Source organism: Labeo rohita, chromosome 16, assembly GCF_022985175.1.
Source record: "Labeo rohita strain BAU-BD-2019 chromosome 16, IGBB_LRoh.1.0, whole genome shotgun sequence".
Lineage (NCBI taxonomy): Eukaryota > Metazoa > Chordata > Actinopteri > Cypriniformes > Cyprinidae > Labeo > Labeo rohita.
Window position 1 is genome coordinate 24,911,608 of NC_066884.1, and position 27,972 is coordinate 24,939,579.

Below are 27,972 nucleotides of genomic sequence, written 5' to 3' on the forward strand. Positions count from 1 at the left end.
TTAACCATGTTGTGTAATGAACAGACCACAGAAGAGACCCAAGTGCAGACCATTAAGACATGTTTTTAATAGAAAAGCCAACGGCCATACCTGTGGCTTGAAGTGTCTGTTAGTAATTCTGTTAGAATACCTGCCTTCAAGTATATGATTAGCAACTAAACAAACTGACTGCTATCATGCAATTAGACGTTTAGTTAAAAATTACCTATATATCCGTGGTATCTATGGCATCACTATGCAAAGCATTTGACAATTCATTGATGTGAAATATCTTTAAAAAGACTTTATATGTGAGCAACGAAAAACCGTATAGGTTTAATTGTTAATACTGAAATTATTGAACAAGCTTTTTATAAAACTACACACATATCAGTATACAAATTAAATATATCCTTTATTAACACTGCAGAATACAACAGATTTACTCATACATTATTAAAATCATAAGTTGTTTGTCAACATTAGTTAACTAATATGAACAAAAAATGAACGGCTGTATTTTTATTAACTAACATTAACAAAGATTAATAAATAGTGTAATAAATGTATTGTTCATTGTCCGTTCATGTTAGTTAATACATTTATGTTAGCAAATGACACATTGTAAAGCGTTATGCTTAAAATTAACTAGTATTTTAATTATGTGTATTTTTATTTTACAGCTTTTAGTATTTAATGTTATTAGCACTTATTTTTAAATTATTAGTAGTAAGTTATGCAATAGTGACTGGTACCCCAGATAGCAAACATACGTCTGCAAGATGTCTGTTAAAGATCTCTTGATCTGGAAAGCATCTGCTGTGTACAAACATCTGACAGACGCCTGTAAGATGTCAGTTTTACATACATTGTAAATCATAAACATCTTAAAGACATCTAATAGATGTCTATTTGACATCTGATAGGAAACGTCCTATAGACATATTGCAGATGAGCAAACAATCTAAAAAGAATACGTCTTGCAGACGTAAATACAGACGTCAAATAGACATATACCTGTGCTATCAGGGACCTGTTTATTTTTCCACTGTTTTCATCAGATCTATTCCTTTGCTACTAATCAGTATAGAACAGATATTGAAAACTATTGGAATAGTTACAAAACGATAACTACTAGTAGTACCTAAAAACATGCCTACTAGTCAAGTGGAACAAGTATCAGCAACATTTAATTGCAGTTACATTAAAACCTAAAAGTAATTTGTCGCTATTGGGAAAGTGACTAGTAGCAAGTAAATATCTCATTAATAGTTTCTAGTGAAATTAATAGATACTAGTCACTATGGGATTACTTACTGCTAGGACTAGTAACATTTAAATGTATAGGCTGCTAGTTCGTTTTTACGAATAAATGTTAAAACGGCTTGCCATACACAAACTGCCCGTTTTCCGAATTCCTCCGAATGTCACATTTCCAGTTTAACACCTGATATTAGCTGCGGATTCGCATTGATTATCGTTGGGAATCCCACACCATTGAAGGCCCATCCGGTTTCCATGTTGTCTGACCAAATGTCTTACAAAATAGCCTTTAGCTGCCTTCGTCGGACGCTGACTTTTGCATTAAACGATTTCATTCCGCGTCCTCTTGTAACGGAAGATCTCGTAGCTTAACAAAGAGCCCGAAACGGTCGAGTCGTCATCAGTCCCTCTGGACAGTATGTCGACCTCCTTCTTCACGGCGTGAGCTGTGGCTCGCAGAGAGAGGAGGAGCCGCAACCGGTGCATCGCATATCGAGTCCACCAGATCATCTGAGGCTGCCCTACTACACCATGAAAGAAAAAGGATGGTTCTTTCCACAGCCTGCTTCGTACTGATAAAACAGTACAGAGGAGACGTCTAATGTGTATTTATTTGATCACCGTGGACCGAGCATTAAATGCAAGCATTTGGATCTAGCTGTATGCTATCTAGCACCAGGCGAATTGTGTTTTCGAGAGGAGTTTGTTGCCCCGTGTGGATTTGACGTCTGTGTTCTGCTGCTGGATGTTTAGGAAAAATCAAGTGAAAGGGGTTGCCATCATTGTCCTACAAGATGGAGTGCTTAACCGAACTGGAGAAGTATAAGAAGTGAGTACTTTACATCTGCTATGCGTTTGTTTTGGCACACAAAACATACCCAGTGAGAACCTAACGTTACATGCACTACAGATCTTTTAGCCATTGAGCTACCTAGTTAGTCCTTTTGCTGCTAACTTGCTAACCCACCGTTTACATTGACCCGTTTTCATGCTCTGAGCATAAACTACGAGTCAAATCGTAAAATTAGATTTTTAGAGAAAATATATTGTAGATAACCAGTTAAGCTGAACAATTAGGTTAGGATATGAAAAAATAAACAATCATAGACGTCTCAAAAGGTGACCAGAGCGACAGTTCACTCTGCAGCTAGCCAGCGAGCTGAGGGAACTACTACAAGCAGGGACTCATGAATAAATGAAAATAAGGTTTATTTAAATAAAGTGTTACACTCTTTGTCTTTAGAAAATTACAGTATCTCTAAAACATTATTAGGCAATACTGTACTGTCGTTGTATATCGTGTTATATGTTCTGGAAACACAAGTGAAAACAGATGCAGCGAGGCCTCCACGCAGGCCTCAAATCCTCGAGGTAAATTTTTTAGCTGCCCGCGGTTCAGGGTCAGTGTATCTACGCGTTGTCATTATGAGCCAAGCGTTCAGTGCAGGAGCTGCTGGGAACGACCCGCAGGCCTTGTTGTTAGACAACCTGAGCAGTTGACGTTCTGTTATTGTCATCCATGTCAATAACAACCGAGACAACTGTAGACAAAATTGCTATGTTGTGCAAACAAATGTCACCCACATGCGCTTGATAGCTCTTCTGCAGTGTCCAAGCATTTATTCGTCCACTTTGCCAAACCAGATCGATCTTAAACATAGTTTTATTATAAGATAAACGATCAAGCTTTTACTATTGGACGTAATAGACTAGACAATCCAGTGTTACTCGTTTATGTCTGAACACCAAGCGTGCTTATTGATATTGTGTGTCCAGGGCACGCAGTTTACCTTTCACATTTGAGACAAAAGGCAGTTTGTCCTGCTGAGGCACATAAGTGCTCTTCCCTCCACTTTACTTGTGTCTGCTGCTACAAGTCTAATGTTACAGATGACCGACAAAATTGTTGTTTTGAGAAGTACAGTAAATGTAAGGCTTATTATTGTTATTATTATAAGCAAATATATTAAATGCTCTAAAGATCACACATTGAAATTAATATTACCTTGACCTGCATAAGCCTAGTACATGTCCGTTTGTAAATGCATACATTACACAATTTACCAGCCTGAAGCATTGGACAAATACAAGGCCAAATACTGTATTACTGTTAGTCGTATTAATATTAAAACGACAGATGAATTTACAGCAGAATACTGTAAAGTTTATTTGACATCACCAGCAAAATAAGGAGTGTTTTCCTTTTAAAATGTTGATAAGCCTATTTATTTTATAGCCCCCGTCATGCACAATTATATAATTAGTTACATCTGAAACTCACTATTTATTTTCTACATGCATATACATATCTTATGGTAAAAGATTATTTTGTTATTTGGTTATTTTTTTATTAAAATGTCACAACTGCACATTCTGGTGAAAATGACTTCTTCAGGACAGGACACTTTAATGGATAGCTCACCCAAAAAATAAAAATTCTGTCATTTATTACTCACCCTCATGTCGTTCATCATCTGAACATAAATGAAGATATTTTTGATGAAATCTAAGTAGGGCTGTCAAATGATTAATCACAATTAATCGCATACAAAATAAAAGTTTGAGTTTGCCTGATATATGTGTGTGTACTGTGTGTAATTATTATGTGTATGTGTATATATGTATATATATATATATACACACATACACACACACACAAATTAATGTATATATTTAAGAGAAATATGTTATTTATGTACAAAATATTTTTATTTATATATAATATAAATTATGTAAAAATGAGAATAAATATTTATAAATATTTTTTAAATATATACATGAATGTGCTTGTATTTATATATACTTAATAACTACACACAGTACACACACATATATTAGACAAACTTAAACTTTTATTTCATATGCGATTAATCACGATTAATCGTTTGACAGCCCTAAATCTAAGCTTTCTGACCCTGAATAGACAGCAACGCAACTACCACGTTCATGGCCTAGAAAGGTAGTAAGGACATAATAGTCATGTGTGGCATCAGTGGTTCAACCTTAATTTTATGAAGCTACGAGAATACTATGCACAAAGAAATTGATGAATAAAGTTGTTACTGTGGTTGATCCACTGGTGTCACATGGACTATTTTAACAATGTCTTTACTACCTTTCTGGGCCTTGAACATGTCAGCTGCATCGCTGTCTATGCAGGGTCTGAAAGCTCCCGTTTTCATGAAAAAAAAAAAAATCTTACTTTGCAAAACTCAGATGTTAGATGTAGGGAAAAAGACCTCACTACCTCTGTTTCACTGCAACTTTAACATTGTCCTCGACCATATCAAAACAGACTCGTGACCCGTTTTTGTGACCCACTGGTTGAGAGACACTGACCTAGACAGCAAAAACACAGTAACCTTCTTATAAGAATTAATTTAGCACTTCCAGTGGCGTGTCTGAGGTGCTACAAAATTTTTCCCTTTTAGCACTTGACTTCAGCAATGAGACGCCTGAATTCTTCATCTATAGACAAGTATGTACAAATCTAGTGGACAAATATATTTGTGTCATGGAATCTACGTTGTCTGTCTCTTCTCCATAGGTGTGACATTGTGTCGGAGAGCATACTACTCTGAGTTGGTTTGCCCCAGTGTTGCAGCTACCTTCAAGCTGCTCAGCATCAGCTCTGCCTCAAAATGGATGCTCTGTTGAATCAAGAGCTCAGGTACTCTCTCAAGTGTGAATATTGAGAGGAACAGGGTGCAGTACAGTATTTGCTTAAACTGCCAGCAGAATTTAAACAACTTTCACTTTTGGCTGTTGTTGGAACAGAGTTTTTGCAGTAGTGTTCCTCAATTGAGTTTCAGTGAACACTTGAATTCCAGAATTCAATGTCCAATTTGTCATGGGCCAATATATCTTTAGCTCCTTATGTCAACGGACAGTATGCAAGAATGTTAAGCCATGCTTCCCTGCAATACTAATCCTGCTTCTCCAGTTCCGGGCTAAATTTGGTTTTGCACTATTGAGGGATTTTAGATAAGAGTACTTGCATATATTATATGTAGGCTTAGAATACTTTTGAATTTCACCTTCAGCTTAAAGTTTAAAAAGAAAACTTTGAGATGCCACAGCATTTTATCACAATATAGTTTATTTGTGAAATTGTATTCAGACCTGAATATTGTGGGCCAAGAATCTATGGTTGTTTATGTGCTGGACTTGCTTAAATGTGGACAAATGCGTTTTTTTTTACAAACAATGCAGATCTTGCCTTGTATGCAGTGTTCTTTGCATTAAGTATGATTTCACATGGTTGATATTTGAGTTTATTTTATGCTACGAGTGAGTGTCATTAGAGAGATAATTTTAGCAATATCATTGTTGCATTAGAATGGCTAAAGTGGGTCACACATTAAAACTCTATTATACTTGATTCTTGATGGTGCCATTATAAAAAAAATTAAATAGGGTCATTGTAAATTAAAATATTGCTGACAGATATGAATGGCATGAGAAACCCCTCCCATTACTACTACTACTATCACCGTAGGGTGACTCCATTATGAAGGTCAGATGGAGAAAAGGAGTCTCAGAGGAACATGTAACCTAGTTATTGCTTGGTAGCTTCATTTAGGTTTTATGAGAACTAGCAAACAGTCTGCTTATTTGTTGTTGAAAGTCTCCATTGTTTATTGTATGCAGCATCAAAAATAGGAAGTATATATAAACTAGGGCTATATTGTGTTTTCTAGACTTTTTTTTTTTTAACTGTTAGTCCTTGAGTTTTGGATGAAGAAGTAATATTATTTTCACAGGAGGTTTTTTGAAAATTTCTTTGTAGTGAGATTTTAACTTGACTGGACTAATGTTCTGCCTTTTTTCTTTCCTGCTATTCTTTTATGACAACAGGGAAGATGTCAAAGATTGTTCGGTAGGTGAATTATTTAGATTTTTTGCAATTTTTGTTTCAGTTACGTATACATAAACAACATGAAACATGTTATGTACATATGCATAACATCATGAAATATTCATTATTGTTTTTTCATATCACTAGATCAAGGTTGAAAACCTCCCGAAGCAAGTCATATTCAAAGGTCTTGCACCAAGGGTTGTATTGACAAACCATCTCCTGCCTAAAGGACCCAAGGCGAAGGTAAACCTTGAGGAACAAGGTCGACAGAAGGTCTCCTTCAGCTTCACACAGACAAAGAAACCACGTCAAAATGTGTTTCTAGCCCCACCAGGCCCGGAGAAACCTGCAAGTGAACATTCTTCTACACTGCAAGCTGGATCTGTACCTACTCCAGATCTGTCAGGACAGAGTGATGAAACCAAGAATGTGGATACAAATACTTCAGCAGCTGGGGAGACCCAAACAGCACCCGCCCCAGTATCTTTCCCTCTCAAATCAAAACATGTTCTTGGAATGAAACATTTTAAAAAACAGATTCTCAGCATTACTGTTGTTGAGGATAACTCCATTGTCAGCACTGCCTCAGCAGAGATTTCGGAGCTAGTAGTCCCATCTGAGTCAGACAAAATTAGATCTTCAGCCAAGGTTGAAACTGAAACCTCATTGCAACAGTCTCACAAGAACTCTGTCATTGATAGTTCCTCTGAAAAAGTTATCAACGAGGAAAAACCTCAGGAGAAATCAGACTCATGCCTTAAAGGTCCTGTTTCTTCCCATATTGGGAAGGGAGATATGGATTCTTCCACTATTTCTGAGCATGAGGAAAACAGAAAATCCCAGCCCCGATCAGATAGCACGCTTCCAGGTTCAGAGTCTGATGGCGATTCAATCCGGACATCATCTAGTCAAAAGTCTAGTGACCACAGGAATAAGATAAAGTCTGAAAGCCAGAGTAACGAAGTGAAGAGATCCTCTAGTTCCAAAACTGAGGAGTTAGAAAAATCTAGGCCTGATAGGAAAGAAGATGAAAAGGGGTCGAGTCGTTCAAAATCTGAACGTGACTCCAGGCACACATCATCGAGATCTTCTCGTTCTGAAAGAGACAGAAGAAGGACCAAAAGTCGGTCACGGTCTAGATCTCGTGGCTGTCGAACTAGTTCTTATTCCAGGTCTGAAAGATCCAGGAGTGAGAGACAGTCAAGGTCAGACAGGTCACATTACCATGATTCTGAGCGGAGGTTTCATAGAAGCTCTCCTCATCGTGAAAGGAGAAGCTCGCGTTCTCGAAACGATGGCAGGTCTCGTGACAGTTCTGACTCGGAGGATGACCACCGGCGGACAAGGACTCGAGGTAGTGACTCGAGTCGATCCTCCACTTACTCTAGTTCGCAAAAAGACTCAAAATCATCTGCTCACTCCAGATCCCACAGGGACTCAAAACCCACAGACTGTTCTCGATCATCTGAGTCAGACAAAAGAACACAGCATTCAAAATCAGAACGGTCTCATTCAAAAACCGGTGACTCTGAATCCAACAGAAAGAGCTCTCCCGAAGCAGAAGCAGTTCACAGGAAATCCAGTGCCCACTCAAAATCTGAGATTAGTGCTAAAACCTCAAATTCTAACCCAACTACCTCATCCCGAACATCTGAGAAAAAGGTCCATAAAAACAACTCTGACTCTGATGATGAGCACAGGAAAAAACGCCAGTCACAAGGATCAGACAGGTCATCTGCGTCTGGGGTTTCATCTTCCAAAAAAACAGATTCAACGGATCACAAGACTTTAAACAATGTTACTGGAACAGAGAGACAATCAAAAGACAGATTAAGTAATAACGCAAAACAGTCACAGTTAGTCCCCAGCCCAGTTACTCTTCAGAAGGAATGCAGCAAAATTGATGACAACTCTACTCCGCCTAAATCTAAATGCACTTCTCAACAGATGCATGAAGCTACGCACAAAACAAATCAACGAACTGAGCATCAACCTCCAAGCCAAGATCTTAGTAGTTTGGAAAAGTGCACAAATGTTCCAGAGACTCACCAGGCAACTGAAAGATTGAAGGAATCCACTTCCACGACAAGTAGCAGTCTTGAAGTTAGAAGTCCCACTGATAAACCTGCAATGAAAGATGAGATTCCAATCCAAAGTGAAGCTCTGGCAGAAGGACCGACTGACTCGTTTGGTATAGGCCACACTCCTGATCAGGATTCAATGGGATCACTGGCAGACCCTCTTTCTGTGAAAGAATTACCACCTGGAGGATGCTTGAAATTAAACACTAAATTAGATGAGCCGTCGCCCATCATTAGTAAAACCAGTATGCCCATCACACAAAGTGCTCAACTTTGTGAAAAAGTTTCTGAGCAGCATTATGTGAATCCTGAACAACCCAGCAGTGGGATTTTGAAAAAGGACGGCAGTGCTAAAAAATCCCGATGGGACATTGTTGGTCAACCCACTTCAGAAAATCTAAGCCCTACGAAAATAATGAATACAGATGTGAAAAAGGTAATTTCGGTTAAAAGAATAGAGTTCAGCAATGATGAATCTTGTATACAGAGACAGGACTCTGAAGTACCATCTAAAAATTCTGTAGGACAAAAACGAGACACAACCTCAGCTGTATCTCATCAAAAAGTAAGTTCTCGTGCATCTGACCTTGGAACCCAACATAATCATGGTGAACTTACAAATCAGACTGTTGAAGTTCCTCAATCAACAAGTGCACCTGTGGTTAGTGATCTTCCCCTTAATTGCAGTTCTGGCAGTAAAGACAAAATCAATGTAGACAAACTTAAGCCTGAAAACCAAGACCCTGATTCCTTAAATCATGATAGTAAATGCCACAGTGAGGACAGTGAGAGTGAAGAATCAGACTCAGATTCAGATGATGGGCGGGTTTCCTTAAAGCGGTTGCACTCGGTAGTGGTTGTGCCAAAAAATTCCACCATTGCTCTTGAGACAAATGACTTTACGGAACCGTCTACTGGGTCCTCTGGGTTTTCTGGACAGCAACAGACTAATACACATGAAAGCATTAATAGAGAATTTGCTTATGGCTTTAACAGTCAGTCAAAGCTTGAGGAATCACAGGCTGCACTTTTTAAGCCCAGTGCACAAGCTGCAATGCTAAGTCCAGAATGTGTCTTCTACCAGTCCCAGAGCAACATGGTTGACAGCACTAGCCATTCGGAGGCTACGAGTGCTCATGTGGACAAGAACTGGAATGCCCAAGAAAGACCAAATAGTGTCCAGAATCAAGCATCACTTCAGAGTTTTGAAAAGACTTGCACGCAACCTGAATCGGATCGCCATCAGTACCATGATAGGCCAGATAGCTGGAATGGCAGGAAAGGAGGAAAGCAGCACTATGGGGACTCAAATGACTTTAACAGTGGGAAGAGTTATGGCTTAGCTTGGGACTTTAACCAGTCAGAACAGCCCAGCAGCACATTTCAGCAACCGGACAGCAGTCATGGTGCCGAACACCCACCTCAACTAGGAATCGCTCTGTTTGATAGCAGTCACAGACAAGGTCCGTGGGCTCAGCCTGCCATCTCTAAAACCAACAGACCAGTCAACGCACATGTGCCTTTTCCCTATCATGATTCACTTAACCAGATCCACCCAGACTCCTTGACCAATGATCATGATGACGACAGGGTAGTAGGGATCAAGCAAGGACCTATCCTGTCCGCTGATGTTCCAGGATCAACCCCATTTGTTCAAGCCCATGAGATAAGTAGCAATTGCAGCTTCACCACAGAAAGTCAGAACATCTCAGAAGCGCCTAGAGAAGATAACCAAAAGCCTCATCGTGGACGGGGCCCACCTAAAAAGAGACGTCAAGAGTTTGAATCCGAATCGGATAATGAAGCAGAAGCCGGTCTGACCAGTAAAAGGGAGTGTTTAGACGAGAGCTCAAGAGTTGGAAAAGATGGTAAGGAATCATTCCACCAAATTCAAGTGGTGGAGCGCCCACCGCTCAGTCTGAAAGACTTTATGGATCCAGCTGTGTGGAGGGAAAAAGCAAGGCAGAAAAAAATGCCACCCTACTTTGACCTCATCGAAGAAAATCTATATCTGACAGAACGGTAAGTATATATTTTTTTTTAGTTTTACACAATTTTCTGTATTTGCAGCATCATGCTCTGCTGTTTGAATTAACTGATTTCTAAATGTTCATTTTATTTGATCTTTCATAAAGCTCATAAAATCTGTTCTCTGTCTGTAACAGCAAGAAGAATAAGTCTCATCGAGACATCAAGCGTATGCAGTGTGAGTGTGCTATCCTCTCAAGAGAAGAGCGTGCCCGAGGAATGATGGCGTGTGGTGAGGACTGCCTCAATCGCTTGCTGATGATTGAGTGGTAAATGTCCTGCTACTACAACATATTAGCTTTATTGCAGATAGAATCTTTAGGGAGCGACTATAATCAATATACATGTTTGTTACTTGCTGAAAGAACTTTGAGGGCGAAATTATTAGGGGTTCAAGCATGTAGTGCTGAAACTCTATTGTAATTTTTAGAGTGACCAAGGATCAGCAAACTTCATTTAAAACTGATTGGACAGATCAAACCGTAAGTCGTAGAGACTTACTCCCACGTATACAACCCATCGTATACGTCACCAAGGCTTGTTCCATTCGGGCTGACAGGGACACTACAGCGACCAAAAGTACGAAATCGCTCATGACTCCTTAACCGTTTGTCGCAGGCTCAAGTGTCTTATGTCATTGAAATCCTTGGCCCACGCTAGACAAAACACATGCCTCAGATTTGTCCATCACCCTGACTAAATTTTCCAGTATTTTTTCAGTTTTTGAAAAACCTACTTTTGCGAGCTAGTCCTAGGTTTTTCGCCCGATCGGAACCAAAGCAGTGCAGAAAGATTCTTTGGAGAATGAATATCAATAATTATCCAAAAAAAGTTGAACTTTCGACTCTCCGTTGCAAAGGGACGCCAAAACATTCGAAAGGGGCAGAGCCCCTGTCTATAACTGTCAAAATGAGATATCTTCGCCAAACTCACAACGCATATGTAAGAGCTGAATCTGAAGTCACATTAAAAAGTTGCGGAGCTTGGCCAATTGTTGGCGCTATAAGAGAGAAAAACATAAAAATTACCATAACTATGCAATTGTTTGTCCTATCGACGTGAAAATCGGTACGTACTGTCTTGGTATAAAGTGCAACAAATGTCTGTAAGGACATTTGCATATCTCAAAAAACATGGCCACCATGATCCGATGAATTTGAGCACCTATTATACAAAATTAACAGAGGCTGATGTGATCAAAACTCAGTGGGTCTGTTTGACCCATGGCTCTAAAGATTGATATTGCATTTTTCAAGGGTGTAAACAATTGTATATTGCACGTTTTTCACATACGCACAATATTTGTATCATATGATAGAACTCCTCATTGCAAACAACGTCTTTGTTGCCTCTGGAAGCACTGCTGTCAATCAAACCATTAGTTAAATGTTTGAGAAGATCTCAATCTGGAAAAAAACCACAGCAGTACAATTATCTGGACTCTCTAGGTCAGTAATTGCCCAATAAATGTTGAAATTTACCCTTTGGGAAGCTATAACAGGGTCGTTTAGAAAATATAGCCAAAAGCCTATAAACCCTAAACAAAAACTCAAAATTTCACAAAACCTGCGACAGGTGATTCTAAAACAAGCATGCAAAATTTTAGAGAGATCAGACCACAGCTGCTGCTATAATGGTCATCATAAATGTTTTTTTTTGCCATTGATTTAGGTCATTACAGGCTTGATAAATAATTCATGTCCTTTTTTCATATGCGCTTAAATGCCTTAAAGCGCTTGAACCTTGAACTTACTTTTTTTTTCTTGCTTTTTCAAGCTCTTCCCGGTGTTTAAATGGAGCATACTGCTCCAATAGGCGCTTTCAAATGAAGCAGCATGCAGACTTTGAGGTAATTTTGACCGAGAGCAAAGGCTGGGGCTTACGAGCAGCCAAAGATCTACCGGCGTAAGTACTGTTTGCTTCAGCTAACAAGTGCTTATGTTCTTTGGCTTTTATGTTAACTTGCCTGTTCTTTTGCAGGAACACCTTTGTTTTAGAGTACTGCGGAGAAGTTCTGGATCATCGGGAATTTAAGGCACGGGTGAAGGAGTATGCGCGAAACAAGAACATTCACTATTATTTCATGGCTTTGAAAAATAATGAGGTGAGTCTGAGGAATTAAAAATGAGAATTTGAAGTGGTGCTGACTTTCATGAATTAAGTTTAAATAAAGACACGTTATGAGCCTATGTCTCTATGTCTGCAGATAATTGATGCTACTCTGAAAGGAAACTGTTCCCGTTTCATGAATCACAGCTGTGAACCCAATTGTGAAACTCAGAAAGTAAGTGCAATTGATTTTCATTGTAGTCTCAGGCTTTTGTACTTCCACACAAACCCTACTACTAATTATCATAAGAGCGTGATCTGGATTGCTGCGCAGTATACCTGCATAGTTCCAGTTTCAGAATGTGGAGATGCTATACAGCACCATCTCCACATTCAGGGTGAGAAGCAGAATGTTGATAGAAAATGTAAATGTGATTGTTAGTGAGATGTTATCAAGGAGAGTGGGTCAAAATGGCTGACTCTTCTGTCTAGTAACCAAACAGTTGATTATTGAGGTCAAATACTTATGCAGTAAAGACTATTTAGCCATATTTTGTTTAATAACTTAATGTGTCTGATTTGTGTCTTGTTTGCACATCTCTATGCATTTTTTGCCCATGTAGGAATAGGTGTTTCTGGAACTTAGAGCTATTGATTTCCAAGTAAAATCTTTGTTTTGCATTTCTAATCCATTGCACCTTTTGCAGTGGACTGTAAATGGCCAACTCCGAGTTGGCTTCTTCACCACCAAAGCTGTGACAGCTGGGACAGAACTCACTTTTGATTATCAGTTCCAAAGATATGGGTAAAAGATCCAGTCATTTCCCTTTTATGTATAGCCTTGCTTTTCTTAAAATGAAACTCTACATACATATTGACCATATTGATAATATCACATCTTTTCTTTGTCCACCAGTAAGGAGGCCCAAAAATGTTTCTGTGGAGCTCCTAGCTGTCGAGGTTTAATTGGTGGAGAGACTCGGGTTAGTGTCCGAGCAGCAGGTGGGAAGAAACAGAGGGACCGCTCACGGAAGAAGGACACTGACAGTGCACTTACCACAGTAAGCAAGAGGACTCCATTACTGGGCTTCATCCAGGCAGAATAAACCCATGCAGTGACTGGAAGTGTTACAAGTCAAGTCCATGACTCTGATATCATGTTTCAGTGATTTTAATTTAGTCAACATTTGTGCTTGGACAATTATGTGCTAACACCAGACACAAAACAACACATGGCCTGCCAGATTTTCAAACTGTTGTTTCAAAATGTTATCTTAAACCAGCAGTACCAGAGCAACGATCTTGTGGCTGAATTAGGTCAGCTTTGTTCTTGCTTGCATGTTAATTGCTCTGAGACTTTCAGGGCTTGTTCCAGTCTACAAATAACGCGGCTAATATATTCTGCATGCATTTAAGCTAATTTCATTTTGAGCTAGCACTCTTTATCTCTGGCACAGACCTGCACTAAGTAAGCAAACAAAATGGAGAAACATCCTCCCGATACATGGCTTGAAATTGGAAGTGAGCTTTTGACGTGGTCACAGTTTGATCAAGATCAAAGAAAGATTTCTTGCTGGTGTCTAAATTGGTTGATGTTGTTCTGCAGTTGGATGAGGAGCTGGAGGCTCTGCAGGAGAATGGAGAAGGCTTGTGCGGAGAGAAAGATGTGATTGCACTCTGCAGACTCATGGTGCGAGTGGAGACGATGGAGCAGCGACTCACCTGCCTGAAACTCATCCAGGTATACTGCAACAGTGTCACATTGAGATAAATATAATTTATTACGTTGCTGGAGGACATACTACTGCATGCTTTTGGTTTGGCGTTAAGCATTTAAAAATGACTCAAAACTGGTCTGTGCAGAACACCCAGAATCCCTTGTGCCTGAAGCAGTTTTTGGATCACCACGGCCTCTCGCTGCTGTGGATATTTATGGTTGAACTTTCTGAGGCTAAGAGCAACTCTGTAAACAACATTAAACTACAGCTAGAGGTAAGAGTTCAAAACACGCACATTTAGGGGGGAATTTAAGAGCGGATCACCAAGCAGATTAGTGGGCTGCTAGATATTTTTGCCATTTTCCACAAGCAAAATCCAGAAAATCATAGTGGTCTGTTATTTTCGCAAATGTAGCTTAAAGGGGTCTTTGGATGCTAAATTCACTTTTACATGTTGTTTGAACATGTGTTGCCAGTGTATGTACAAATCTACCCTATAATGATGAAAAATCCATGCAGTGGTTTTTAATGAATCTGTAAAAATAATATCCCCTTTTTCAAATCGAGCCATTCTCAGATGCCTGTCGTTGTGGCGTCACACCAACAGAGTCCGCTCCCACGATAGTTGACTGACATGAGCGTCTTACCTTAGATCAGTTGTAACAGTCCGCCCTCTTTGTTTCAATGCCGGAGCAGGGATGTAAGTTAGACAAGAATATCTCAGATTGAGCGATTGAGGTGTTGTGTTGCTGGATGTAATAATGAACATAGTGGTCGTCATTTACTCTAGACATCTGAGCCGCTGGAGATGCAGTAGATTACATTTGTTTGTGAAGGGAATGCGCCTCCCGTTCTACATATATCCATGTATGTTCGTGCGAATCATTCGTGATCCAGCTTCACTTACGAATGTTTACGATTGTCTTTCCTAATAATGTGCTAGTTAGCAAGTTTAGCGGCTAAAGTAAACAGGCTTGTCACATCACAGAGAGAAGCGAGGGGCGGGGCGAGCAGAGCTCATTTGCATTTAAAGCAGCCTCGACCAGAATGAGATGATTTTTGCAGAGCTGATTTTGGCAAGGTAGAAAGGGTGTTGTTTTACACTACCACTGAGAATTTTTAACCAAAGTATATTATAGACTTTTCATTAAGACCCTAAAGAATCATATCAACTTGTGGAAAATGGGCATCCGATGACCCCTTTAAAAGAGAAGTTCACTTCCATTACAAAAATTTACAGATAATGTACTCATCCCCTTGTCATCCAAGATGTTCATGTCTTTCTTTCGTCATTTGTAAAGAAATTATGTTTTTTGAGGAAAACATTTCAGGATTTGGTATGGTGCCTGCAATTTTGAACTGCCAAAATGCAGCTTCAAAGGGCTCTAAATGATCCCAGCTGAGGAAGAAGGGTCTTATCTAGCGAAACGATTGTTTTTTTGCTAAAAAAAAAATTACAATTTATATACACTTTTTTTTCCAACTTCAAATTCTCATCTTATTTAGCTCTTCTAACTTGAAGACAGTTAGGGTAGTTTGAAAAACTCATCTCATTTTCTCCTCCCACTTCAAAATCTTCCTACATCTCTGCAGAAGTACCGACCCAGTGTTTACAAAATAAATGTGCAAAGAAGATCAAACACCCTTTACAAAAAAAAAGCTAAAATACCAATGTAGGGCAATTTTGAAGTTCAAGAAGAAAATGAGATGGGAGTTACCCTAACTGTCTTTAACCGGAATACAGAGTACACACAGAGCTAGACAAAACAAGCATTTGAGCTTAAAAAGTATATAAATTGCAATATAGATAAGACCCTCTTCCTCGGCTGGGATCGTTTAGGGCCCTTGGATGCTGCATTTAAACTGTATTTTTTTAAGTTCAATCTCGCGGGCACCATAGAAGTCCACTATATGGAGAGAAATCCTGAAATGTTTTCCTCAAAAAAAAAAAACAAAAAAAAACTTTATGACTAAAGAAAGACAGACATGAGCATCTTGAATGACAAGGGGGTGAGTAAATTATCTGAAATTTTTGTTCTGGAAGTGGACTTCTCCTTTAATTATGATAGGGCTGTATGTTGTTTTGAGCTCAAATTTAGGGTGCTATCTCCTGAACCTAAACTTTTTTTGTTTTGGGGCAAAATTTTTAGATAATGAAGGCTCTGGCAGTGCTTCCCATCTCAACAAAGAACATGCTGGAGGAGAGCAGAGTGCTGCAGTTTATCCAGCGCTGGGCTCAAAGCCGGCCGCTTGGCCAACCAGCAGAACAGGATGGCTACTCCAGTGAGAGCACCTCACGTGCCCAGACGCCCCTCAACACCCCTGATGGTCCACCAGCTAAGCTGGCTACTGAGCTGGACGGGGACACTCCCAAGCGAGCAGTCTACCGTAGGTTGAAGATCATCAGTGAGAACAGTTTGGACAGTGCCCTGTCCGATGCTAGCAAAGCTTCAGATGGGAAAGAAGAGGAGGATGAGGAAGAGGAAGAGATGGAGGATGAGCCTTCACAGGTGGAAGCCACAATTGAAAGGGAGGTGAAAGTAGAAGATGTTGAAGCACCTTCTGAGAATCAAGCTGAGCTTGAGCCCGAATTAAAACAGGAGCCCGAATTAAAACAGGAGCCTCCTGAAACTGAAGAAGTCGCACATTCAACACCAGAGGCCACCGGCACTGAGGGAGAGACACTTGAAACTCAAGAACCTGAAGAAGAACCTATCGTTAAGCCAGAAGATCAACTGGAGGATGAGAAGATTGTGGAAGAGACCAAGAGTGAGGAGCCTTCAGAGTCCCAGACGGAGTCAGCGACAGTTGAAGATGCCCCTTCAGTCACCGACACCACATCTGCAGCAGACGTTACTACTGATGTAGCTGCTGAAGAGGAAACTCCCGTGACTGAGACACAGGTGGAAAACACATCTTCTGAACAATGCAGCTCCGAAGAGAATGCAAGTTGCAGCACTGAAGAAATTACACCCACACAACCGTCGGAAACTCTAATGGAGAGCATATCCTCTGAATCTACAGTTGTTGCCATAGAGAGCACACCCACAGAATCTCCATCTGCCTCTGTGGAAACCATTCCACCTGAATCTGTTGCTGTTTCTACTGAAAATTCATCAGCAGAAGCTGCCGTAGCTGTTGGTTCTACTGATGCATCAGCCCTGGCTATTGTGGCAGTTCCAGCAGAAGGCACTGCAGTGGGGACGCCCTCTCAAGATGAGGAGGAAGGCGTTTCTGACGTTGAGAGCGAGCGCAGTCAGGAGCCACAAGTTCGGGCTTCTGATATCAGCGACATGGCTGCCCGGCTGCTGGACAGTTGGAAAGACTTAAAGGCAAGGCTATTATTTGTCATAATTTGGGATGCATGATGCTGTTTTTCAGAAGCAAAATACTTAACGGTTCTCACATTACTTTTAGTAATGCTGTAATTTGCTAGTACAGTAGAGTGGGACTGATCATTTGAGTTAGCGTGGACTAGATCATGTTGGATCACAAATAAACAAGCTGTCCTTTTTCACTCTCAGGAGGTTTACAGGATACCAAAGAAGAGCCAGGTTGAAAAAGAGTCAAGTGGTAGGTCAAAAACTCATCGTACTTCTCAATTTGTGTTGTATGTTGTGAACCTTTCAGTAATATCCTCTGATCCATCCTTGTAGATCGCAGTCGTGATCGAGAAGCTCTAATGACCCCTCGCACACCTTCAAGCAGTCGAGAGAGAGAGCGCGAAAGAGAGAAGGAGCGTGATCGGGATCGAGACCGGGACAGAGACTGGGAGCGTGAACGGGACTGGGAGCGTGAGCGGGACCGGGAGAGGGATGGAGAGAGATCGAGTCTTCGCAGTGCAGATAGGAAAAGACGACGAGGCTCCACCTCCCCTCTCCCACCTTCAGCCTACGAGAGGGGCCGCAGAAATGATGACCGGTAAGATTTAAGGCACGATAGACATGATAGATTTCCGTGTTCAAAGTCTGATTACTGACACCTAGATGTTCCTGCATTATTTTATGTAGTTATGAGCAATCCAGCAGCAAGAAGAAACTCCACACCAAAGAGTCTCGTAACAAGCTGTCTACGGAGGAACGACGAAAGCTCTTTGAGCAGGAGGTGGCTCAGCGGGAGGCCCAAAAACAACAACAACAACAGCAGCAGCAGCAGCAGCAGCAACAACAACAACAGCAGCAACAACAGCAGCAGCAGCAATTACAGACTCTTGCATTTAATCCACTTGCCTATGCCTCCAGTCCAAACTTCATGGCCTACCCGCCTGGATACCCTATCCAGACCTATGTGGATCCCACCAATCCCAATGCAGGAAAGGTACTCTTGCCCACACCTGCTGTAGAGCCTCTTTGTGTCACTCCAGCTGCTGGTACATTCGAACAAACACCTACTCAGCCCATCATAACAGATCTCAATCTAGCTTCACCCTCTTCCACTACCACCCAGGCCGGACCTGCCTCCAGCTTGGCACACATCCCTGCCTCTCTAGAGCTTTCCTCTGGCACTCAGACTCAGCAGTTTGTCCAGCCTGCTGTGCCAGCACAGGACCCGAGTGTGGCTGTCCTGTCAGTGCCTGCGCAAACAGCCAGCCCACAAGTCCAGGGTCAGCAGGGCTACGCCACGCTCTGGGACCCCAACACACAGCAAGCGGTCACGGTGCAGACGCAGCCTACCCAGCAGTATCCCACCACGGCACAGCCTCAGACTGCCATCTACTATCAGGGCCAGCCCTGTCAGACCATCTATAGCATTCCTGCAGGCTACCCACAAACCAGCACTCCTGTCATACAGGTTGGACACCAATACTTTCCTTTCAGTCCTCATTCTCAATATATTCTCACAGTTTCATAAAACGATAGCAAATGAAACTTGTTTCTCTCTTACAATCGACTCACATTCAGCTTTAAAGAAGAAGTTCACTTCCAGAACAAAAATGTACAGATAATTTACTCATCCCCCTTATCATCCAAGTTTTTTGAGCAAAATATTTCAGGATTTTTCTCCATATAGTGGACTTCTATGGTGCCCGTGAGTTTGAATTTTCCAAAATGCAGCTTCAAAGGGCTCTAAATGATCCCAGCCGAGGAAGAAGGGTCGTATCTAGTGAAACAATCGGCTATTTTCTTTTTAACCTCAAATGCTCGTCTTGTCTAGCTCTGTGTGAACTGTGTATTCTTGTTCTAGACAGTTAGATTATGTTGAAAAACTCCCATCTCATTTTCTCCTCCAACTTCAAAATCGTCCTAAAAAACTGCAGAAGTACCGACCCAGAGTGAACATGCAAATAAGATCAAACAGCCTTTACAAAAAAAGGTAAAACAGCGATGTAGGATGACTTTTGAAGTTGGAGAAGAAAATGAGATGGGAGTTTTTCAACCTACCCTAACTGTCATGAACCGGAATACACAGAGTTCACGCAGAGCTAGACAAGATGAGCATTTAAGGTTAAAAAGTATATAAATTGTCATTTTTTTGTTATTTTTTTTTTTTTAGAAAATGACTGATTGTTTTGCTAGATAAGACCCTTATTCCTGGAAGTGAACTTCTCCTTTAAAGGGATAGTTCACCCAAAATTAAAATTAATGAAAATCCCGTCATTAATTACTCACCCTCATGTTGTTCCAAACCCGTAAGACCTTCATTCATCTTTGTAACACAAATGAAGATATTTTTGATAATATCTGAGAGCTTTCTGACGTTCAAGGCCCAGAAAGGTACCATAAACATAATAGTCCACGTGACATCAGTGGTTCAATCGTAATTTTACATCGCTACAACAATACTTTTTGTGCGCAAAGAAAACAAAAATGAACGACTTGCAACTTAAAATTAACATAGTTACTTTTTGTTTTCTTTGTGCACAAAAAGTATTCTCGTAGCAATGTAAAATTACGATTGAACCACTGATGCCACGTGGACAAGCTTTGGAACGGGTTTGGAACAACATGAGGGCGAGTAATTGACAGAATTTTCATTTTTGGAAGAACTATCCCTTTAAACATGCTGGTTTTGAATGACAAACCAGGCAGGGTATATGCTTAAGTGGTAAAAGTTTTGAAAACATCTGAGTTTGGCGATTTTTGGGACAAGTGCTGTGAGATATGAGTGTAATAGCTGTCACACACTAGTGTAACTGACTCTGAAGCTATATTTACACCCAATAGTCGCTCAGTGCATATAACCTCTTTATGTACTTAGTGTGGTGTGTTTTGTTTTGTTTGTTTTTTGGAAGTGGAGTGAACACTTAATACTAAAGTACAGTAGTCAACATTTGAAGTGGATCAGAGACAACTTTTTTGATCCACTTCAAATGTTGACTACTGTAGTATAATGATGACTGCTAAGCTTTACATTTGTATTTGTTTGTGTAGACATACACTGAGCCAGCTGCCAGTTACCTACATGGGCAGCAGGTGTACACGGGTCATCAGCAGGGCGTGGTTGTGCAGCAGGGAGGCACAGTCACCACCATTGTCACATCTCAGACAGTTCAACAGGTATGCAGTGTCATTTACCAGAAGAGGGTGCTGTTACACACACTCTGTCTTTTTTTAAAGCATTCATTCTGCTTAGTAATTATTTATAAAGAAAAGCAGTTTTGTAGCCACAATTGATTAGTCAGATGGAATAAAAAAAAAAAGATATGTATACAAAATGTATTTTCCCCACATGCATTATTTTACCAAATGCATTAATGAAAACAAAAATGTATGGACCGAATTACTTACACACGAACCTAGCGTAGAGAAAGAAACATGGAGTTTTGAGTCTTCTCAATTTTTAAATAATGTTTCAGGTTTGATTCTTTGTGATGCATGTAAAGCACTGTAAGCAATATTCTAATTGCATGGCATAATTAATGTGGTCATGTGGCAAATGCTATCAAGTTCCTGCCAGAAAGCTTCTAATTAGTATTTTACAGCCAACACAGTTCCAGTAACCTCAACCTCCTGACTAACCTCTTCTAAACTGTGATTCACCACAGGAAATGATCGTACCCAACAGCATCATGGATCTGCCGCCCCCTTCCCCTCCCAAACCTAAAACCATTATCCTGCCTCCCAGCTGGAAAGTGGCGCGAGACCCGGAGGGCAGAATCTATTACTACCACAACATCACCAGGTATGAATGTTCCATATTAAACAAGCAATCTGTGTATCATTAAAACAAAAGGGGGAGCCAGAATTAAACGTTTCAATCAGTTAAGCTCAATGACATCAGCATGGATTGATCTAATGAGTTAAGACATTGCCACCAGACCATATCTGCCTTTGTCCTATTGTAACGGTTTTACTGTGAGTACATGATGAAATGCCCTTTCTCTTTCAGGCAAACACAGTGGGATCCTCCCAGCTGGGATGGGACTACAGAGGAAGCCAGTGTAGAACACGAGGCTGAGATGGACCTCGGGACGCCCACATATGATGAAAATCCTTCAAAGGTTTTAAACTATTCCTTATGCTTAAGAGAACATCATGGGATTTTCATCAACCTTAACTTTGAAGTACTGTATATGTACTACTTAAAATCAGCATCAACCCTGGTCCACCCAGACCATTTATGAAAATCAAAGAACGGGTAATTCAGGAATTGTAAGTGTTGACAGCACTACCTTCAGCATATTAATGTACGCCTGTCCACGATTACACGTTAGACTAGTAACTCCGTGCGACATTTGTTACTCATTTTACATGCAAAGAAGTTAAAGGGTTTTTTTCACCCAAAAATGAGAATTCTTTCATTAATTACTCACCCTCATGTTGTCCCGTAAGACCTTCGTTCATCTTCAGAACACAAATTAACACATTTTCGATGAAATCCAAGTGCTTTATGACCCTGCATAGACATGGTACTCTCATAAAAGCACATCGAAATCTGACACAGAAGAGGAGAAATTGTTAAATAAAGCTGTTATTTTAGTTTTCTTTGCACACAAAAAGTACTCTCGTAACGACCGATATCACATGGACTATTTTAAGGATGTCCTTACTACTTTTCTGGGTCTTGACCGTGGCAGTTGCATTGCTGTCTATGCCGGATCAGAAAGCTTTCAGATTTCGTAAAAAATATCATCTTAAGAAAGATGAACGAAGGTCTTATGGGTTTGGAGCGACATGAGAGTGAATAATTCTGTATTAATTTTATTCGTGCATGAAGCCTTAAGTTTGATTTAGAACTTTGCAGATACCCTAAATAAAGAAAACAAACTGTCAGTTCTAAGAAACAAAGAAATAAATTAGTTGAAGCGGTAGGTTTTTTAAGGGTATTTTCACGATTTTCTGGATGGTATTGCTGTTATAGACATCTTGTTTACTTTTCTATTACACAAACCACCTGTATTTACATTAATACCTTACCAAGACGGATATTTTGACCAAGACGCGCATTCAGCCATTCTTGCACGCAGCAAAATTACAGTGAGGCACAAGTGTTCTTTGCACCACACAAACATATACATGTGTATGTGTTTGAAGCAGCCGCCTTTCAGATGGTGTTGGTACCATATTAAGTACCAAATAATGTGGAGAAGAATAATTTTTTAGGTTTTGGATTGATTTAGTATCGCCTAAGTATCAAAGCACTGGTACTTTTAATGAGCCCTAATCGTAGAGTTCACTTTGGTACACACATGTAGGGCCTGAGACTGTCTCAGCCTCTCTGGATAATTGAAGATCTTCGATGGAATGGTTCGCAGCTGGTGCTCATCCACATAGACAAAAGCTATTTGGAGTTCGGTGGAAAACACTTAAGACCACTTAAATTTGCCTCGGTGTTCAAAAGGCATCGGCTTTTAAGACGCATCATCTGATGCAAATAAACAAGACGTCTGACCGGGCCATTCCGAAGTGAAACATGAAGCCAAAAGCAAGTTACAGTAAACATTGTGTTAAAGACATGTCATCTTACAGGTCATAACCATCTTGATCTGTTGTTCACTGCCATCCTCTCTCCCCCATCACCCACTCTGCGTTTCTTTCTTTCTCTGCCTCATTCTGTCTCTCAGGGTTTTGCTGGTGTTTTCTCTGGCTCTCTTTGATGCTAATCAAACCCAGCTGTTGAAACTGCATTCATTTATGTGTGGTTTCTCGTTTAGAAGTCGAACTGTGCAGAATCCCTTTTGTCTTTTCAACAATCGCCCTTTCGTTTTAAACTTCAAAATATCTTAACTATTAAACTTTTAACAGATTTTGTTACCAAAGGGATTTATTGTCTGTTGTAAGTATGTTAGCATTTCCTCTGATGTGCACTTTTTTTTGGCCTTTGGGTTTATTTCTGATACCTTGGGATAATGAGTATTGACAGTCTTGGCATTGAATCAACATAATATCTCATTCATGTCATATCAGCTGCCTAAGGGGACTCTGGGAGTTGCAGTATTTAATGTTGTTCGTTGTAGAATTTAGACTCTCAAGTATGTTTTGGAAAAGAATGTTTAAACAATCTTTAGATTATATAGTCTTACATGAGTAATACGTTAAATAAACTGTCAGTATTCACAGTGTGTCATTTCATGCGTTGGGTTTTTTGTTTGACCCCTTTGCGCAGTTCTCTACAAAGACCGCCGAGGCAGACACGTCCAGTGAGCTGGCCAAAAAAAGCAAAGAAGTCTTCCGCAAGGAGGTGAGCTTTACATTCTCTTGGGTTTTTTACCAGATAATTATAGCGGTAGCTCATGTGTGTCCGGCTCGTCTAACTTTTCAGTTTCTCCTGCTTATCTCTTTTCAGATGTCACAGTTTATTGTGCAATGCCTTAATCCGTACCGCAAGCCAGACTGCAAGCTGGGCCGCATCAGTAACACAGAAGACTTCAAACATCTTGCTAGAAAGGTAATGTGTGTGCCTTATGCTTTTTAAAAATAGACAAAGAATGTTCTTATACGTTATTATTTTTTATTCAACATTTCTTTTTGGTCCTTGAATCTGATTGGCTAAGAGGAGTGCAACGTTCTAGTGATATCAAAACTCCAACTGTTTCACCGTTTGTATCACTTGCAGCATTTTTAAAAGCGATTTTTAAAACCGCTATGATTTTATAAGTAATACTGTTTTTGTGTCACGGAATGTAGTTTTAATTGGTTTTTAGGCGAGAATGTACTACTTTAGTCTTCAAATATGCAGTTTATTGATAAAGATAACATCTATATGAAAATGTTCTTCAATGTTTTTGGAGGGCATCAGCGGCAGGAGCCATTCAGTGCTTATGAACCCGCAGAGAGCAGCCTTACCTCGGCCAGTTCTTCTGGAATTTGCCATTGGCTGTGATGTCTCTATAGTGGTTATACATGAGATATAATTAATTTTGGGTAAATGTAACAGACAGTCTTTGGTCTCATTAACCTATTATTTGATCCAGAGCTAATAGTTTTGGCCGAATCACAGCCGTGTTGATATACAGCCATATCACACTGCTACACATGTAATATTGCTAATATATGGGCCATTCTACACAATTGGTTCAAAGTCAGAGTTGGAAACGTCTTGGAAAAAAATGTGTCTTTTCCTCAAATTTTATATGTATGCAGATTGTATAATATCCAAGGGACACATTTCTAGTAATTAAGCAGTTAATTCTCATGTTGTATTTGTCTTCTCCCCAAATTTGTCACTACTGTAACATAGTAATATATAATTTTATATGAAAGGTTACGTTGACCTGTTAAGATTTTGCTTACATCTTCCTTGCAAATATATATATTTTTCTATTTTATTAAAACATTTTCAGTAAATTAATAACAGTTAATTTTAACAATCTTTCAAGTGTGATTTATGAGATTTGTTGTATTTTGAATCCATTTTTTCTTTGTAAAAGGCAAAAAGTTGATCATACTGGTTTCACACTTAAAAGAGAAGTCAACTTCCAGAACAACAATTTACAGATAATGTACTCATCCCCTTGTCAGCCAGGATGTTCACGTCTTTTTCTTCAGTCGTAAAGAAATTGTTTTTTAAAGAAAACATTTTTTGAGGAAAACATTTCAGTATTTTTGTCCATATAATGGACTGACACGGTGGCCCAATTTTGAACTTCCAAAATGCAGTTTAAATGCAACTTCAGACGATCCCAGATGCGGTTGTAAACAATCCCAGCCGAGGATAAAGGGTCTTATCTAGCAAAATGATCTGTTATTTTCATAAAAATAATACAATTTGTATACTTTTTGATGTCAAATGCTCATCTTGTCTTGCTCTGCCTGAACTCTGTGTATTCTGGTTCATGACAGTTAGGGTATGTCAAAAAACTCCATCTCATGTTCTCCTTCAATTTCAAAATCGTCCTATATCGCTGTTTTACCTTTTTTGTTAAGGGTGTTTGATCTTCTTTGCATGTTCACTTTGCAAAGACTGGGTCGGAACTACTGCAGCGATGTAGGATGATTTTGAAATGATTTTTGAAGTTGAGGGAGAAAATACGATCATTTTTCGACATGCCCCAACTGTCTTGAGCCAGAATACACAGAGTTCAGGGAGAGGAAGACAAGACGAGCGTTTGAGATTAAAAAGTATTTTATTTGTATTTTTTTTTTTATGAAAATAATTTGCTAGATAAGACCCTTCTTCCTCAACTGGGATTGTTTACAACCACATGTGTGATTGTTTAAAGCCGCATTTAAACTGCATTTCGGAAGTTCAAACTTGGGGCACCATATCAGTCCATTATATGGACAAAAATACTGAAATGTTTTCCTCAAAAAAGATAATTTCTTTACGACTGAAGAAAGAAAGACATGAACATCTTGGATGACAAGGGGGTGTGCACATTATCTATAAATTGTTGTTTTGGAAGTGGACTTCCCCTTTAAGGATTCATTAGTTTGAATATACATTGAACCAAACTCTATCATAACATCTTAGTTGATAATTCGGTATACTTTATTTTTGAGAAAACATGCCATGTTTCGGTCGTGACAGCACATTTTCGGTAGCGACAGGAATGTTTTGGTAGCAACTAGCACTACTAAAACATAATTTTGTTTTAAAATGGATTATGTCTTCCCTGTTAGGTTTTGGGACAGCCACCTCCCAATTGCAAGTACCCACTAAATGATGATTTTATGTATATTAAGCTTACTGATATTTAAAATATTGTGGGTTTCAATAGATATAATAAGTAGAATAAAAGGTAGAATAAATAGATCAAGATCTTTCTTTTCCATGTACATTCAAGTGAAATTGATTATTAAAAAGAAAAAGAAAATGTAGGATGGGGTCTTGGTTTAATCCATCGATCTTGGTTCAGCCCACTTTGCATTATATGCATCTCTTTAAACTGGATAAATCTTTGCTTTGAAATACAAAGTGGTCTCTGAAGTCACTGCTGCGTCTCTAAACTTTTTGTGTGTGTGTGTGTGTGTATCTGTCTATTTGTAGCTGACTCATGGGGTGATGAACAAAGAACTAAAGTCTTGCAAAAACCCTGAAGATCTTGAATGCAATGAGAACGTCAAACACAAGACCAAGGAGTACATCAAGAAGTACATGCAGAAGTTTGGTGCTGTGTACCGGCCCAAGGAAGACACAGAGCTGGACTAACTAACCTGAAGCAAACCCAGGAACCTCCTGGCAGCTCTTTTCAACCGAACACCTCTGGCCTGAACAGTTTCAGGGCGTCAGAACAGGGCAGCTCGAGCTCGAGCCCTGTTGTTTTGTTCCTCTGACCTTCTAACCATGTCCTAAATGCTGCTCTGGGAGGGGACGTTGCCTGAGCTGTCCCACACAGGGGACGGTTTTTTAAGATGAGACAAACTGCTGCGGTATGAAGCGCGGAGGACGCGAACCAAGGGTGCTACACAGACTCTTTCCAAGAAATTTTTAGTCTTCTCAAAATGATCTCTAAGGCAAGTCTCATTTCTTGGGCGAAGAGGATCATCTTAAACTCCGTTCTAGATGGAGGGGGGAATAAAAGAATAAGTGGACCATTCAAATCCTTTTCCCTTGCCACCCCACTCCATTACTGTAGTTGTTACCAAGGGCTTTTGTTAGCTTGCCTGCTCTGCTAAAGGTCCAGTCCCTCACTGATAGTAGTCAAGAAAAAAAAAGGAAGGAAGGAAGGAGAAAGACAGACGCTAAGGATTATATCTCAGATAAACTACCCACAGAACTAGTTGTGTTGGACTCACTGGCCATGGGTCGCCCAGCTCAGCATTGTTTTTATGGATTTTAGATTATCAAATAGAAGTGCAGGTCTGTGATCTAACCCCATTTGCCCTGGTCTTGTTTCTTCTCTCGACTGGGTGGAAGGTTATGTAGCAATGATATTTTATCAAGGTCTTTCACTGTTTTTACATTAACATTTTTTATTCATGTCACAAAGGCAAATGTGAAGCCCTACAGGCAGTTTGTAGCTTATTTTTGTGGCCATCACGTAAGGATTTATCAGGGTTAATATCCCATAAGCTCTGGCCATTAATCAACTCACCCCACCTTATTAACCTGCATTAAATCTGATTCCAAACATGTATTATATTGCTTTATATGTGAATATATTGAGAGTTAGTTTTTGAGACCATTAGCAGAGACTGTGGGGGTCCACGATGTCTTGTGTAAATATGTCTAAATATATCAGACCGGAAAAACGGGATCAGGAGGATACGTCTAGATACGGGTTCTCCGTCCTGTCGGCGCGGCTCTGGTGTTCCTACATCATGCAGAATTCCGCACTCTCCCACGGCTCCGTATGTTGGGTTGGGTTTTAAAGGTGGGGGTGTTGTTCTTTTTCCTTTGCTTTCTCTGTAGAAAGACTTTGGATCGTTTTTTTTATGTACAAATAGGAGTCTCACCCCACTCCACTGTAAGTACTGTGCAAGCACATTGTCATACTGAGTGTAAAAACATTTTAAGATAAAATAAACTGTTTTCTAAAAATAAGTCTTGGTTGTCTAGTTGCCTTGTGCCTGTGTGTGGCGTAGTGTCTATATATAAGCACCCAGCAATTAAACACTCCTGTTTAACCCTAAATGACTAGGATTAAATGTGCTTAACACAAGTCAACATA

At 39.9% G+C, this 27,972-nt stretch overlaps 1 protein-coding gene across 2 annotated transcripts; it reads left to right on the forward strand.

Moving 5' to 3' along the window:
- The first annotated feature begins 1,564 nt into the window (after positions 1 to 1,564).
- On the forward strand, positions 1,565 to 27,845 carry setd2 (SET domain containing 2, histone lysine methyltransferase). 2 transcript variants are annotated; one of them, XM_051130985.1, is made up of 23 exons: positions 1,565 to 2,071; positions 4,790 to 4,912; positions 6,100 to 6,121; positions 6,248 to 10,206; positions 10,350 to 10,481; positions 11,989 to 12,117; positions 12,193 to 12,316; positions 12,419 to 12,496; positions 12,969 to 13,066; positions 13,178 to 13,322; positions 13,868 to 14,002; positions 14,125 to 14,253; positions 16,130 to 17,311; positions 17,504 to 17,552; positions 17,636 to 17,900; positions 17,990 to 18,296; positions 18,426 to 18,770; positions 20,351 to 20,476; positions 20,965 to 21,101; positions 21,309 to 21,420; positions 23,526 to 23,600; positions 23,706 to 23,807; positions 26,349 to 27,845. In XM_051130985.1, exons 2-23 carry the CDS (start codon positions 4,884 to 4,886, stop codon positions 26,508 to 26,510), a joined length of 7,842 nt encoding a protein of 2,613 aa, XP_050986942.1. In that variant the 5' UTR covers positions 1,565 to 2,071; positions 4,790 to 4,883; the 3' UTR covers positions 26,511 to 27,845. The 2 variants fall into 2 exon arrangements, with proteins under 2 accessions (XP_050986942.1, XP_050986941.1); XM_051130984.1 differs by having other exon boundaries at positions 17,990 to 18,770.
- Positions 27,846 to 27,972: the final 127 nt, after the last annotated feature.

Excerpts from the sequence above, each read along its gene's own strand:
- setd2 (XM_051130984.1), top strand. The coding sequence starts at position 4,884 with ATGGATGCTCTGTTGAATCAAGAGCTCAG. Across the intron at positions 4,913-6,099 it reads CTGTTGAATCAAGAGCTCAG|GGAAGATGTCAAAGATTGTT; the intron begins GTACTCTCTCAA and ends TTATGACAACAG. Across the intron at positions 18,771-20,350 it reads CCAGCACTCCTGTCATACAG|ACATACACTGAGCCAGCTGC; the intron begins GTTGGACACCAA and ends TTGTTTGTGTAG.